Consider the following 16,792-nt stretch of genomic DNA (forward strand, 5'->3'; position numbering starts at 1 on the left):
TAACCATGATTTGGATATTTGAACAATAATAATAATAACTATACTCCAGTGACACATTGGCACTGGACAGATAACATTTCAAATTGAGTTGAATCTGTGAACGCTAGGTTGACCCACATGTATATTCAGAGTTGGGCATACTTTTCACCGAATATATCTCTACAGATGTGAACCACAACCACTTGATAGAAAGAGAAAAATTCATCACAGGTGAGGCAAGTCTCCTTAACATACTAGTAGCTCCAACACATGAGTATTGATGTGTAGGTACAGTGACCTAGATGGCAATGTTTGCTTTACCTTTGGAGAAGCGGCAGGCAGTGCCAGCAATCCACTTGGATCAACACTACTGTAATATCTACACAGCGATCTAAAGGTCAGGAAAGCTGACGTCTCCTGTGGATTCTGTGAGAAAAATCACAAAATAAACAAACTGTGAATGGTTGCAATAATAAAGCCTTTACCCTGAGGCCAATCTTTCAAAGAAGATTTTTTTGTCTTACTTTTCATAAAACACTAATAAAAAATTTATTTAAGGACAACACCTTCACTTCAACAATTGAAGATGTCTTGTTTCAGGACAATTTGTTCCTGAAACATTGGTCAAACATTTGGGGAAAAAAACATGTTCACTTTAAAACATGAATGGTTTAATATTGTCTATCATTCTTTCTTTCCACATTTCTGGGTTTTTCATATGGGGATTTTGCGGATAGGCCAAACTGTCTTTTTTTAGAAAATTAATTCATATGATAATAACAAAACAAATGATACATTTGCATAACATATGAATATGCATATTATAAATTGTTATGTAAATTAAATCAGACATCACTCTTTTTAACCAAGTTGCTGTGAACATTAATATTCGGATATTTCAGTCTTTCTTGTATGGCAGGGAAGCACTATTACCCTAACCTAATAGGCATGATGCAGAATAGTTGCACTCTCACCATAACATACTGCATCATGCTGAACAGTTCATGTCTTCTTGTTTCTTTGTTTGGAAAGAAAACTGCAGCACCTGCCATATGAAAGAAGAATTCTGTTAGGCCACACTGAAACCAGATCATCCTTATCTGAGATAAAACAGATATCACAAACTTGCCACATATTGTGACAAATTCTCTCATTTTATTTAGATGATGGAAATTTTTGTCTGTATATCAGGTGCCCTAGGCGCTGGACAGTTATTTCAACTCATCATTATTTTTAATGAGTCCTGCCATTTACAGGATCATTTGAAGTTTACATGTGGAGTTATTGTTAACTAGTTCATCCCAAATTTTCTGTATGCAGATCGACAATTACCATTTATAACAATAAGTTTTGTTAAAACTACAGTGGTAAAAAGGTTAAACTTCTGGAGTTGTAATTGGCCTATTACATTTGGTGGTTGGATAAAAGTTGACGAGCTGAAGATTTGCTTTTTTAACATATATCAGGCAGTACGAAAATTGCAGTAAACACATACAAATTAAACAATGAAAGAAAATAAGTTACGGAATCTGTTACTTTTGATTACAGAATTACATATGACGGCAGAAGTACAACATATGAAAACAATGTTACCGTCAAGGATAGCATTTTTGGCAGCTTCCATCAGCAGTGAGACAGGTGAATCTTCTACTTCCATTGATTCATCTACTATATCCCGTATGATTGCAAACATCTTAGCGGCACATTTCAGCTCTTCCTTAGCTTGTTGCTTCTCACAATCCTGATGTGAAAAAAACATCAAGTTACAAAGAAAACCTACTAAATGAAGTTTGGGGCACCCTCTGGAGGCCCGAAGGAACTAGTGACAGAGAAAGCTGGTAAATATATGTTCTCTCCTGTGTTTATCTGATCAAAGGTAGATTTTTTAAAGCCACATTAGCTGTATCTGGTTATATTTTTTCGATTTAAGGCGGTTTGCAATCAAAATGCAACGAATGTAAAAATGCTTACTGAAGTGTGACAACAGAAATGTTTCAAACATTTGCAATGAACAACTTGGATTTTAACAACTAAATAGTTTTCTTGGTGCAACTCAAATATGGTCACCACAAATACATGTGTAAGCACCTGACTTTGATAGACCAAATCCATCAGTGTCAAGGATTGAAATAGGCATATTTTTGAAGACAATTTGCCAAATAGCAGGAATCCAAAACATCTCTCTGAAGATTGGATGGTATTTTTGGTAAGTGAATGCAAAAGGATACAGCTATAATGGGCCTTCAATTCCCTCATTTCAGTACAACTAATCTTACTTAAACCATGACTAAGTGAGCGTGACTTTGATTCCAAATCCGCGATGAAATGATCAAATTCGAGAACTGGTACTATTTGTTGTAATTTCAGCATGTTTTAAAGTTTAGAACTAATTCAGCCCAATATTCAACAAGGCATATTAAAATAACTGAAATATCAAAGGACAGATTTCAGTCTAGAATGACAGGTTGCCTTGTTCTTGTATGGCCACACAAGTAAATAACAGGTTATAGTAACAGTAAAATTAATTCAAAAAGTAAAAAATATAGAAATGGAAAAAATTAGAAAACTAACTTTGACTTTGGCAGGGTCGCTGGCAAGGATTTCGTTGGACTTTTCAATTTCTCTGACAAGCTGAGGTAGACACAGATGAACTAACTTAAAGGTCAGTACTCTTGCATGTATCCACATGTTACTGTCACTGTGAAAGGAAACCATAATAATAGTAAATGAGCATTAATGGACAATTTGATGCACACTAAAATACTTTTGTTACAAATTAGTATGTTTGATGCACCAGTGGAACAGAGGCAAAGATACAAGTGCATAAATTCTCAAACTTCTTCCATTATTATTTACAATAATAAATGAAGAGTCATCTTTAAGTAGAGACAGGTGTTTATCTATTTACAATTTATGATTTCCAGTTTCAAAAAGGAAATTTAATGAAACTCACCCTGAAGGTATTTCTGAATAGAGTTTTGCCAACAAACTCATGTTGACCCCACTGAGGTCAAGGCTTGTTCCTCTCAGCTGTTTATCCTTCTTCTTCTGTACATCCTCCTGTAAAAATAATAATAATAACATTGTCAATTTTTTTTTTAAATCACAGGTCTAGTGTGGAAAATAATTACTTGACTGCTGTTACATGATGCCAGGGGAAAATGACATGCTCAAAACAATGGTGAGGATAGGACTTTAAAAAAAATACAACACTTTCACTATTTTGACACTGAGCTGAAAATGTCTGGAGTAGTTGGTCGTCAAAGATGGAAATGAGTTTATCTTGCTGCTTGCAATGAAACTGAAGATACAGTGAACAGCACCAATGAGGAGAATGCACAACTTTCACAGGCAACAAACAAGTCCACTGCTGTTTTTGAGTGTTGCAAGAGTTCTATGCATTAACTGGTGGCACAGTACAGGCGCAGCAACTGGCAGGCCAACGACATGCAGGAAAAGTTGCATGGTGGAAAACAAATACAGAACTAATTTGTATGCTCACTATGACACTATCTTGAATTTCAGTGCAAGCACTTTGGCTTTAGCTCTTAAATCTTTCTAAATAAAGGCCAAAGCGTGTTCTCCTACACACAGATTTTTTTTCAATTGTAAGTATTGAAACTGGCTGAAAAATGCAAAATAATTTTCTCAAAATTCGTTCTTTGACAATAAAATTCATGAGTGTAATTTCATATAAGGCTAGTTCCAATTCTTTGTATGGCAAAGTTGGAATTCTGCACATGGAATTGGCAGTGACCCACTTATGGATAGAGAACAACCATGAGGATTTTCATTATTTTATTTCTGTTTCTCAAAGGAAAGGCCATCTCATAACCAGTTTTTCTGACAATACTTGGTTGAGCATTATTTCCTTTCAATTGCACTTTTTTTGATACAGCAACACTTGTGGGTGCAAATCAGCAAATACCAAGTTTATTCCCAAAAGTGTTCATCAAAAAGGAAAACTTGGCATTTGCTCTACTCAGATTGAATATAATTCAGTCAATTTTGCAAATTTGACGGGCAATATTCAGATGAATTTTTCACTACTAGACTCGAAACGATGGAATTTTTGATGTGACAGTACTTTAATTATTTATTGGATGGAAAAGCTTTCAGCATTTAAAGTATTAAAGTATGCGCGTCCTATGATTTTTGTCAGGTATAGAGAAAATTTACCATACATAACACAACTTGCTTTGAAACTTATGATACTGATAACGTATAATCTACATGTCTGACTTAACAGAAATATACAAAATAGTTCTGTTATTTTTCCGTTGGTGTTCCCTTCCACATGGTATGACCCCTAGCATTGTGTAAAAATACATCGCCACTGAGCTACAAGCAACATACTTTTTTATAGTGGGAATTCAAACCCAACTGTGCACAGTGGGTCATACCATGTGCAAGGGATTTGAGGGGTGAGTAGGGTTGTGGGATGATGGGAGACTGACCTGCTCTTGAGATTCTAGAGGGCTTGAATGGACACACTGGCACAGTGCAGACAACACAGCGATAGTCACAAAAAAATCATTCAGAAGTAGTAGAGGGAAGTGCAGAAAAAAAATGATACAAAAAAGGACATGGGACAGAACAGAATGTACAGACACATACATTTACAGAAATGAAAGGAAAAGTGTTAAACAAGTCAAGCTGGAATATTGAAAACCTGTTATGGAAAGAAAGCCCCCATGCATCCAAGTTTAATACATGTACTAAATGCAGTCTATGAAAGGATATGCAGTGTGATAGATTAGTGTTGCAAAATGTTAAAGTTCAGCTCACATAGGCATACATATTTCACAAGTGTAGTAGTATGACAGAAGCCTGCACTGAATGGAGCTTTTGAAATGGTGAATTTTATAGCTCTGCTACATATTAGCAATATTACTGCACTAGCATTTTTGAAAAGTGTTTTGTTACCAATACAGAGAATTATCATTCTGAAGTCTACGCTTTTAATTTTTATACAAGATATATCTTTATAACAGAATTTTATCCTGATGTTTATTTCTTCCAAATTTTTTTGACTACAAAATCAATTTATTGAGCAGTAAAAACATACTTTCCCATAAAATCCAAAATTTGGTGACTGTTTTCAACAGAAATGCTTATAATTGTCTACTGTGCTTCAGATAATTGCAGGGTTCAATGGGTATAATCAGTAGAATCACATCAGGGCAGATGATTTTTTTTTTACTAATCAAACCTAGATAGATAAATTTGCTTTTTTTCTCATCAAATCATAGCAGATCAATTCCCTTTTTCAAAACTCACACCATGGCTGATTAATTTTTTTCTGTATGCAAGATTAAATCATGTGACTGATGAGTGTTGACAAGACCTACACAAATAAAACTGATTTGTTTGCATTTGTCCCTCATCATAACCAGATTTTTAAGCTTCTGTTTTAATGGTACCAGTGTACACATACATTGGTACTGAGAATGTAGAGTATCAAAACAAAGCAACAGATATGATTTAAAAAGTAATTCTCTGTGTTTAATGTTATCAACATCTGTGAACCACACAATCACGAGATTTTCTTCTTTTTTTTAAATTCAGCCTAGTTTCAAAGATCAATAATGAAAAGCGTCTCTCATAGTTTCAACCTTGAAATTGCCACTGCTATTTCAAAACTACCTGGGGAAAAATCGGGGGCAACTACTGACCTAAAATTTTTGATTTCATACATGCTAAAGTCCCTGGGTGCCTTCAAGGAGAAATACTGGAAACCTTTTGGTGATTCTATTCAACAAGCAAATTGCGATTTGTTTCTGAGTATGGCTCCTAGCAAATTAAATGTTCCCTCGGAAGTAGAGTAAAGTTCAATATTCTCTTCTAAAAATCTAATTTGGAAGTGCATTATGGGACAGAACACACCTACGAGGACGCAGAACTTGTTACAGAGGCACTCAACACCTACCAATGCACACAGCAACCTAGAGAAAGAAACAAAATGGCTGTCATCTTACCAGGTCTTTACCCATGTCAACTATGAACTGTAAAATCCTCAGGAACAACACATCACAGGTGATCAGACCATCCACCTTGTCTGGCATAGGAGCCACAGCATTCTGTAAGACATAGACAACACTATGTATGAGTGATTCTCTGTGAGTAAATAGTATTGATGTATACCCTTATAAACACAAATGCACAGACATACATTGAGAACAAGTATTAATTATTTCATGGGCTGAAATATAATTATACCATATTTAATGGGATGAAAAGTGCACTCTCACTGTAAATGAGTGAATGAACTGCACTTGGAGACAGCTCCTGCCAATAAACGAGAATCTCAGGGTACATCCACTACGACTTTTGTAAAGTTTTCCGATTATTTTAACAGAAACTGGTAGGATTAAGACAGCATACCAAGTTAATGTTGTCAATGGGAGCACTACTTCTATGATAGCCATACAACTTGATGCCAATGACGCCGAGACGCTCTGCAGTTTCACTTCTGGGTCCTAGGAACTTGATGAGGATGTATTTGCCAGTCTGGCATGTATCCATGGCGACGTCAATTTCATCCCTAAGAATGAGGTGAAAGTTTACAATGTGTAACTGACATCAGAATAACGTTGATCAAGAAGACTGAGCCAAACACCTGGACACAAACATAGCACATATCTTGCAAGAGAGACAAACCAATACATACACACAAATTTACTATACATATCACCTACAGTAATCAATGAAGACATTTGACTTGCATATTCCACATGTACCCTTTCAAAAATATACTCAATTCATGCCACATACAGTCACAGGTATGAAGACATCACATGCACGTACACCCTCAAACATACCCTGTCAGAAATATACTCAATACATGCCACATACAGTTACAGTTACAAACACATTACATGCAAATACACCCTCATACACACTATGCCATAGACACACTAAGGAAATACTATACTAGTATCCACAGTTACAAACCCATGCACATACATATCTCATACGCAGACACACTCAACGACTACCACACACATAATCACAGACACTGACACGCATACTGCAAAATATACTATGTGATGTACACAATGAACAACTACCATGTACACAACCAGTCATAGATACAGATTCATAACACAAAAATGCCACATACATAACTTGTCAAAACATACATGTACATAACATGTTCTATACAAAGTAACAGACTCAAGACACACATGACAAACACATACCATATAAAAAAGTCAGAAACATCATATGTATGAAATAACCAGGGCTGCAGATACAGACACAGGATGATAAAACTATGGCTTTCACAGGACACTGATATTAAGTATAAATGTTGGAAGTTTCAGTGGTAGTTATTGTTTCTTGGTTTCCAAGAAGGAAGAGACATTTTCCTCTACATTAACAGTTCAGTTCACTTTATTTATCTTTACGATGACTCACCAGTCTTCTTCAAAAGTAAAGAATGCGACAGGATTGTCCGCTTTGCCAACGATAGATGCAGACCTGAAAAACATACAGAAAGAATGCAATCCCCATCACACAATCAGAAAGAAAAAGTCATTGACAATGACATAGTCCCCACTTGAAATACGGGAGTATTAGTCTTGATGGGGCAGGTAAATGTGGTCTTTAAGAAGTATCACTGGAGTGTATATGTTAAGATCTATGGGCACATAGGTCTATGTTGTTTTCCCAATTTGAAACACATGAGGCATGTCTAAGTTATGGTTCTAAATCGGGAAAATAGATCAGACCTCTAGCTGTATTGGCCAGCCAAGAAATACATATGTGGATAATAATGATGTACAAGATGTGACATCTTAAGGTCTAATATCCTATCAAAATTGGAGGGTATAGAACTTGTGGTTACTGAGTTATGCATATATATGTATAATCAAGGTAAAAGTCATCGAGGTCACGTGACATTTTGAAAAAAAAAATATATTGCTAATTAATCCCTATATGCCAAAAATCAGACATCTAGCTCGATTCGCTTGCCCAGAATTAGATATGTGCATAATCAATGAGGTAAAGCGTGTGTTGTCATAAGGTCGCCCATCCTACTAAATATAAAAGACATAGGACACTTGTGGTTACTTATTTATTGACAAAAACGTATATTTTAGGTAAAAGGTCATAGAGGTCACATGACATTTGATCAAAAAATTCTATTCTATAGTTATCCCTATATACGAAAAAAACAGACATCTAGCTCTATTGGCTTGCTCAGAATTAGATATGTGCATAATTAATGAGGTACAGTATGTGGCATCATAAGGTCTTCCATCATACCAAATATGAAGGGTGTACCACTTGTGGTTACTGAGTTATGGACTAATATGTATATTTCAGGTCAAAGGTCATTGAGGTCACGTGACATCTTGTCAAAAAAATTGTATTGCTAAGTTATCCCTATATACCAAAAATCAGACCTCTAGCTCTATTGGCTTGCTCAAAATTAGATATGCGTATAATTAATGAGGTACAATATGTAGCGTCATAAGGTGTCCCATCATACCATACATGAAGGGTGTAGCACTTGTGGTTACTGAGTTATGGACAAATATGTATATTTGAGGTCAAAGGTCACTGAGGTCACATGACAATTTGTCAAAAAAAATTGTATTGCTAAGTTATCCCTATATACCAAAAATCAGACCTCTAGCTCTATTGGCTTGCTCAAAATTAGATATGTGCATAATTAATGAGGTACAATATGTGGCGTCATAAGGTGTCCCATCATACCATTTATGAAGGTTGTAGCACTTGTGGTTACTGAGTCATGGACAAATATGTATATTTGAGGTCAAAGGTCACCGAGGTCACGTGACTTTTTGTCAAAAAAATTGTATTGCTAAGTTATCCCTATATACCAAAAATCAGACCTCTAGCTCTATTGGCTTGCTCAAAATTAGATATGCACATAATTAATGAGGTTCAATATGTGGCGTCATAAGGTGTCCCATCATACCATATATGAAGGGTGTAGCACTTGTGGTTACTGAGTTATGGACAAATATGTATATTTGAGGTCAAAGGTCACCGAGGTCACGTGACATTTTGTCAAAATATCTGAGATATCATCGTGAATGGAGGGACATGACCCAATCTATAAGCCCCCCTGGACTTCATCCGTGGGGCTAAAAACTGTGTCACCGCATCCTTTTTGCTATATGAATACGATGAGAAACTAAATTTTTATTTTACTTGGCCTTATACATGGGATTCTATGCAGAGCTGACTTATACATGGGAGTCTATGGACTGCCTTATACATGGGAGTCTATGGACTGCCTTATACATGGGAGTCTATGGACAGCTGCCTTATACATGAGAGTCTATGGAGGTGGAAACTAAAAAGTCCTCTAACACGGCCAAATTTGATTGCATTGTGAAACAAATCGACGTGCATCTGTATGGGGTAGGGTACTATCCTTGTGCAAAGTTTGAAAGAAATTGACCAGGGCATGTCTGAGATATCTGCGTGAACGGACGGACGGACGGACGGACGGACGCACGGACGGACGGACATGACCCAATCTATAAGTCCCCCCGGATTTCGTCCGTGGGAACTAAAAAGAACAAATCTATGATACAAATATTTTTTTTGGTATTTTTACGATTGTTCCCTTTATAATTTTACAGGTCAGTAAAAGAAAGCCACAATTTATAAATGAGAATATGGCTATGTTGATACATCCATAGACCCTAAAACGTTTTTAGGGTCTATGATACATCGAATCTGTTTTGCAGTGGATCTCTCATACATTTATTTTAATACATAAACTCACTATGGAACATACTGATTTGAATTGTGCATCATTATTTATTCACTGATGTGAAAATGATGGCTGACTCAGTGCGGACTTATGGAAGATCTATGACCTGTAACATATGGCTCAATTGATGACAATTGTGCAACGTGTGTTACAGACACTATGGCTACTGAAACTCCCTTCATACCCATAATGACATGGTAAATTTTAATTACTCTGGTCTTTGACATTTAGATTTACTAGACTTTTAATGTTGCCGAATGTAGAGGCACTGCCAAGCTATGGCCAGTAGTTGGTAAAAATGCACGTTTCACATTGTTGAAGCTATCGTGCTATGGGGAGTTGTATGCCATTGTACATTATAGAACCCAAACGTGTAAGGCAAACGTGCATGACTAAACACTATAAAAGTCTGCACGTTAGACATTTTAGACACGTTAGGTTCGTACACGATAGGTTTGCACGATTGGCATGATAGAAATTGGAGTCATGTGGAGAACCTAAAATGACATACATGTTAGACATTTTAGACACGTTAGGTCCGTACACGTTAGGTTTGCACGATACACGATAGGTTTGCATGATTGGCATGATAGATTTTGACTCATGATGAAAACCTAAAATGACATACATGTATGTTAGACATTTTAGACAGGTTAGGTCCGTACACGTACACGTTAGGTTTGCACGATACACGATAGGTTTGCATGATTGGCATGATAGATTTTGACTCATGTTGAGAACCTAAAGTGACATACACGTTAGACATTTTAGACACGTTAGGTCCGTACACGTTAGGTTTGCACGATACACGATAGGTTTGCACGATTGGCATGATAGATTTTGACTCATGTTGAGAACCTAAAATGACATACACGTTAGACATTTTAGACACGTTAGGTCCGTACACGTTAGGTTTGCACGATACACGATAGGTTTGCACGATTGGCATGATAGATTTGACTCATGATGAGAACCTAAAATGACATACACGTTAGACATTTTAGACACGTTAGGTCCGTACACGTTAGGTTTGCACGATACACGATAGGTTTGCACGATTGGCATGATAGATTTTGACTCATGATGAGAACCTAAAATGACATACACGTTAGACATTTTAGACACGTTAGGTCCGTACACGTTAGGTTTGCACGATACACGATAGGTTTGCACGATTGGCATGATAGATTTTGACTCATGTTGAGAACCTAAAATGACATACACGTTAGACATTTTAGACACGTTAGGTCCGTACACGTTAGGTTTGCACGATACACGATAGGTTTGCACGATTGGCATGATAGATTTTGACTCATGTTGAGAACCTAAAATGACATACACGTTAGACATTTTAGACACGTTAGGTCCGTACACGTTAGGTTTGCACGATACACGATAGGTTTGCACGATTGGCATGATAGATTTTGACTCATGATGAGAACCTAAAATGACATACACGTTAGACATTTTAGACGTTTAGGTCCGTACATGTTAGGTTTGCACCTTACACGATAGGTTTGCACGATTGGCATGATAGATTTTGACTCATGTGAGAACCTAAAATGACATACACGTTAGACATTGTAGACACGTTAGGTCCGTACACATTAGGTTTGCACGATACACGATAGGTTTGCACGATTGGCATGATAGAGTTAGACCTTACCGTGTTTGTAGGCCATCACATGAATCTTGAGACATATCGTAAAACGTGCTGACCTAAGATTTACGGAGCTAACGTGTCTAAAATGTCTAACGTGTATGTCATTTTAGGTTGTCCACTAGTCAAAATCTATCATCATGGCAATCACGCAAACCTATCGTGTATCGTACATACCTAACGAGTACGGATCTAACGTGTCTAAAATGTCTAACGTGTATGTCATTGTAGGGTCTCCGGATAAGTTGAATGGTACAGTCAGATATACACGTTAGACATTTTAGACACGTTAGGTCCGTACACGTTAGGTTTGCACGATACACGATAGGTTTGCACGATTGGCATGATAGATTTTGACCCATGTGGAGAACCTAAAATGACATGCACGTTAGACATTTTAGACACGTTAGGTCCGTACACGTTAGGTTTGCACGATACACGATAGGTTTGCATAATTGGCATGATAGATTTTGACTCATGTGGAGACTGAACCTAAAATGACATGCACGTTAGACATTTTAGACACGTTAGGTCCGTACACGTTAGGTTTGCACGATACACGATAGGTTTGCACGATTGGCATGATAGATTTTGACTCATGATGAAAACCTAAAATGACATACACGTTAGACATTTTAGACACGTTAGGTCCGTACACGTTAGGTTTGCACGATACACGATAGGTTTGCACGATTGGCATGATAGATTTTGACTCATGTTGAGAACCTAAAATGACATACACGTTAGACATTTTAGACACGTTAGGTCCGTACACGTTAGGTTTGCACGATACACGATAGGTTTGCACGATTGGCATGATAGATTTTGACTCATGTTGAGAACCTAAAATGACATGCACGTTAGACATTTTAGACACGTTAGGTCCGTACACGTTAGGTTTGCACGATACACGATAGGTTTGCACGATTGGCATGATAGATTTTGACTCATGATGAGAACCTAAAATGACATACACGTTAGACATTTTAGACGTTAGGTCCGTACATGTTAGGTTTGCACCATACACGATAGGTTTGCACGATTGGCATGATAGATTTTGACTCATGATGAGAACCTAAAATGACATACACGTTAGACATTTTAGACACGTTAGGTCCGTACACGTTAGGTCTGCACGATACACGATAGGTTTGCACGATTGGCATGATAGAGTTAGACCTTACCGTGTTTGTAGGCCATCACGTGAATCTTGAGACATATCGTAAAACGTGCTGACCTAAGATTTACGGAGCTAACGTGTCTAAAATGTCTAACGTGTATGTCATTTTAGGTTGTCCACGAGTCAAAATCTATCATGGCAATCACGCAAACCTATCGTGTATCGTACATACCTAACGAGTACGGATCTAACGTGTCTAAAATGTCTAACGTGTATGTCATTGTAGGGTCTCCGGATAAGTTGAATGGTATAGTCAGATATACACGTTAGACATTTTAGACACGTTAGGTCCGTACACGTTAGGTTTGCACGATACACGATAGGTTTGCACGATTGGCATGATAGATTTTGACCCATGTCGAGAACCTAAAATGACATGCACGTTAGACATTTTAGACACGTTAGGTCCGTACACGTTAGGTTTGCACGATACACGATAGGTTTGCATAATTGGCATGATAGATTTTGACTCATGTGGAGACTGAACCTAAAATGACATGCACGTTAGACATTTTAGACACGTTAGGTCCGTACACGTTAGGTTTGCACGATACACGATAGGTTTGCATGATTGGCATGATAGATTTTGACTCATGTGGAGAACCTAAAATGACATGCACGTTAGACATTTTAGACACGTTAGGTGCGTACACGTTAGGTCGGCACGTTACACGATAGGTTTGCACGATTGGCATGATAGATTTTGACCCATGTTGAGAGCCTAAAATGACAAATGCGTTTAGACATTGTAGACACGTTAGGTCCGTACACGTTAGGTTTGCACGATACACGATAGGTTTGCACGATTGGCATGATAGAGTTAGACCTTACCGTGTTTGTAGGCCATCACGTGAATCTTGAGACATATCGTATAACGTGCCGACCTAAGATTTACGGAGCTAACGTGTCTAAAATGTCTAACGTGTATGTCATTTTAGGTTGTCCACGAGTCAAAATCTATCATGCCAATCGTGCAAACCTATCGTGTAACGTGCTGACCCAACGTGTACGGACCTAACGTGTCTAAAATGTCTAACGTGCATGTCCAGATAAGTCGAATGGTACCATATGCCAATCGTACAGTCGTGATATACACGTTAGACACTTTAGACACGATAGGTGCATCCATGTTTGGCGTGCACGATACACTATAGGTTTGCACGATTGGCATGATAGAATAGGACTTATTTGTACGCCCTAAAATGCTATACATGTTAGACATAGGTTCTTTAACGTTAGGTCTGCACGATACACGATAGGTTTGCACGTTTGGCATTTTAGGCACGTTAGTTCCGACCAGGCATACACGTTAGACATTTTAGAAACGATAGGTGCGGATATGTTGGGTCTGCACGATACACGATAGGTTTGCAAGTTTGGCTTTTTTGGTCACGTTAGTTCCGACCTAACATGTCAAACATGCACTACTAAAATGTAAAAATGTCTAAAATGAAAAAAATCCCGACTTCTGGCCATGGAAGGCACTGCCCTACAAAGTCTCTCACTGCACAGTCTCTCACTCTCACTGTGCACTGCACTGCACAGGGAAATTTTTTCTAATCGGTGTGACTGACACTGCTTCTGTGGTTGTACATGAAAAACATACCTTCCAATCAGTGCTATCATACTTACTCACAATCAAGATTCTTATCAACATTCCATTAATTTTGAAAACTTCATTTTTAGTTGAAAAATGTTTCAAGCTAGAATTAAAATCAAGTTCAAAGGTTAAAACTGGTTCTGACTTGTACAGTGATGACATCACCGAAGTAAATTTCAAAATCAATATGAAGTGTCAAGATTTTCCTTTATGTACCTCATTTTCTGGAGGAAGTTGTATTCCGAGCTGGTCCAGGAATCGTACGCTTTGAATCTCTCTGTGTGTTTCTCCATGTCAAATTTCTCCCTGCAATGCATGGACACAGAACAAATCATTAGAAATCACCAGTTCTCCGATTGTACCAGTGTGCCCTTGAAACCAAACTGACATTCCACTGAATCAAGAAAGATCTCTTTCAAAATCTTCTGAAGAAAATTTCAATGCGATACTAGGGTTGATAAAAATAAATTTCTAGAAATTCCTAACTGACTCAAAGAATTTAGAAATGTCATCGATTGATCAGCTGGAATAACAAAAGACTTTTATAGGGATTATAGAGAATGACACTCCTTTCAGTATACTAGAATATTGGTAATATTTGATAGTTGTGCGTAGCTGATATGTTTTTTGACAGTTGGTGTGCGGACCGATAAAACAAAACTTACTTGTTATCGTATATGAAGATAAGACCAGACTTGGGACCAATGCCACCCTTGTATACCTGCAATAACAAATATGGACAAAGCACCATTAGGAAACAAACCCTACACACAAACAGGAACTTCCCCTATAAAAGCTGGATTATCGTAAATCTGTGCAAATATAAAAAAGCCATGCTACTGATCAGACATGCCATGTTTGTTCCCTGAATCCCATGATTTTGCCATGCTTTAGGTGATCATTGTCATTGAATCTTGCATATGATGTCTGTGAATGTATAGCGACTGAACTTGAGTCAAAAATAAACTGAAAAAATGTTCCGTTTTTTGTCTGAGAACGCATATGTTTCAGAATGTGTTAAAGTTTGCTTTACGACCATTTCACCCCTCTTTGCATATGTCACGAAAGTGCCCATCATGATTATTCAAATTTATCATACGGTCAAAGCGATGCTATGAGAATTCAAAAACTCCCGCCCAGTGTATGCAAATGGCTGCGTCATCAGTAATCCCCCTATTGTGCACCCAGGGTCCTGTAAGTTACTTGGTTCAATTGCTCGGTGTGGGAAGCAAAAGTATGTAAGCCTATCCTGATGATATGAAAACAAATGATATAAAATCTTCATTCTTCTGTGGGATTATGGGATATGATAACATGTTGAAGTTGACAAGCGAAAGTACTTAATGCAGCAATGCAAGTGCATGAAAATTTTTAAATTTTACACGTGCTATATGGACCACACCTTCATAACAAGTAACTGCAACACATTTTGCACAAGAGAAATGTAAAACTGTATGTTTCATTCAGATCTTCAAGTTCAATGTGCTTCCATATCTTGCAACACAAATATTACAGTGCTCTCAGAAATTATTTTTCAAAGCACAGTGGAGAGGAGAATACGACTTTTGTAAACATCCTCATATCCTGAGCACAGTTACAATTTATGTTTCAAAATAAACCCAACATTTCAATGTTCATAAGAACTCACTTTGATTCTAGCTCTAGTGATCTGTATCATATCAGAGTCCCTGCTGCAGAATATCATATTCATTTTGAGTTTACCATTGGCAGACAGGTATGCTGGAAGATAGAAACCAAATACCATTACGGTAGTTAATTAATCGGACATAATAATACCTTGGAGAATCATAATTGGAGCTGTTTTCTATGAAGGTTAATCTATGGGCTCCGGGTCAAACAATAATAAGTGCAATATTAGAGCAAATGGGAAACCTGATAGCCAAGCCTTTTTTATCCTTTCTCTTATTAAAGTGGACACAAAACATGGAGGGTACCAGATAGTCAGTCAGATTATGTGTAAAAGTTTAACCTTTTCACTCCCATTGTCCTGTGCACAGATCTACACTTTCCATTGAAAACAATGGATTTGGACCATTCCATGCTGATCAAAGGGTCAAAAGTTCACTTTTGAGGCAATATTTATCTGACCCTCCCACCTAAATCCAAATTTGTACTCTTTACATACATATACTCTAGTAATGAATGCCAGAATTTTGTCGACCTGCATCGTCATTTGATAAATTCATTATTTTACAGCTGCCTTAAACATCATTGACAAGTTCCTGTGATGCCTCTTATGCTTTTCAAAATATGTGTTATGTAAACACAAAAAAACCACAAGGTAAACTGACTTATGCTGTCCAAGATAAGAGGTACCGGTATGTTGAGCATTTAATACTTCACATCAAGACAGAGACATTAAAATTACCCCTTTTCACAACAAATGATTTACATTTCTCTTTTACTGAATTGAGAATAAAGACGGATAGCATGTACTTTGATGATATCTAAGACCTTTCATCTTCATTTCCTCATCTTGTTGCCACAGAAAACAATGACACGGACCCAGACTTTTGTGATTAACAGGCTTGACAAATAATATTGCACAAGTATGACGCTAGACAGTAGCCTGGCTTTTACTGTCTATGGTATGGC

General features: G+C 37.3%; 2 protein-coding genes across 3 annotated transcripts in view; one reads left to right on the forward strand and one right to left on the reverse strand.

The window, feature by feature from the left end:
* Positions 1 to 16,792, forward strand: part of LOC139151902 (probable endonuclease 4) — a 577,101-nt gene that overhangs the window by 415,957 nt on the left and 144,352 nt on the right. The gene's annotated exons all lie outside the window — the stretch shown is intronic.
* The window catches only part of LOC139151893 (zinc finger ZZ-type and EF-hand domain-containing protein 1-like), a 107,337-nt gene that overhangs the window by 64,089 nt on the left and 26,456 nt on the right, over positions 1 to 16,792 (reverse strand). Inside the window, exons 16-27 of one of the 2 annotated variants that reach the window (XM_070724928.1) lie at positions 15,825 to 15,916; positions 14,842 to 14,897; positions 14,393 to 14,482; positions 7,399 to 7,461; positions 6,364 to 6,523; positions 5,958 to 6,059; positions 4,437 to 4,472; positions 2,933 to 3,039; positions 2,551 to 2,677; positions 1,573 to 1,720; positions 954 to 1,024; positions 301 to 405 (exon numbers count right to left, since the gene is read on the reverse strand). In XM_070724928.1, coding sequence (XP_070581029.1) covers positions 301 to 405; positions 954 to 1,024; positions 1,573 to 1,720; positions 2,551 to 2,677; positions 2,933 to 3,039; positions 4,437 to 4,472; positions 5,958 to 6,059; positions 6,364 to 6,523; positions 7,399 to 7,461; positions 14,393 to 14,482; positions 14,842 to 14,897; positions 15,825 to 15,916 — 1,157 coding nt within the window. The remainder of the gene's footprint in view (positions 1 to 300; positions 406 to 953; positions 1,025 to 1,572; positions 1,721 to 2,550; positions 2,678 to 2,932; positions 3,040 to 4,436; positions 4,473 to 5,957; positions 6,060 to 6,363; positions 6,524 to 7,398; positions 7,462 to 14,392; positions 14,483 to 14,841; positions 14,898 to 15,824; positions 15,917 to 16,792) is intronic. The other variant, XM_070724929.1, reaches the window with a different exon arrangement.

This window comes from Ptychodera flava, chromosome 15 (genome assembly GCF_041260155.1).
Source record: "Ptychodera flava strain L36383 chromosome 15, AS_Pfla_20210202, whole genome shotgun sequence".
Lineage (NCBI taxonomy): Eukaryota > Metazoa > Hemichordata > Enteropneusta > Ptychoderidae > Ptychodera > Ptychodera flava.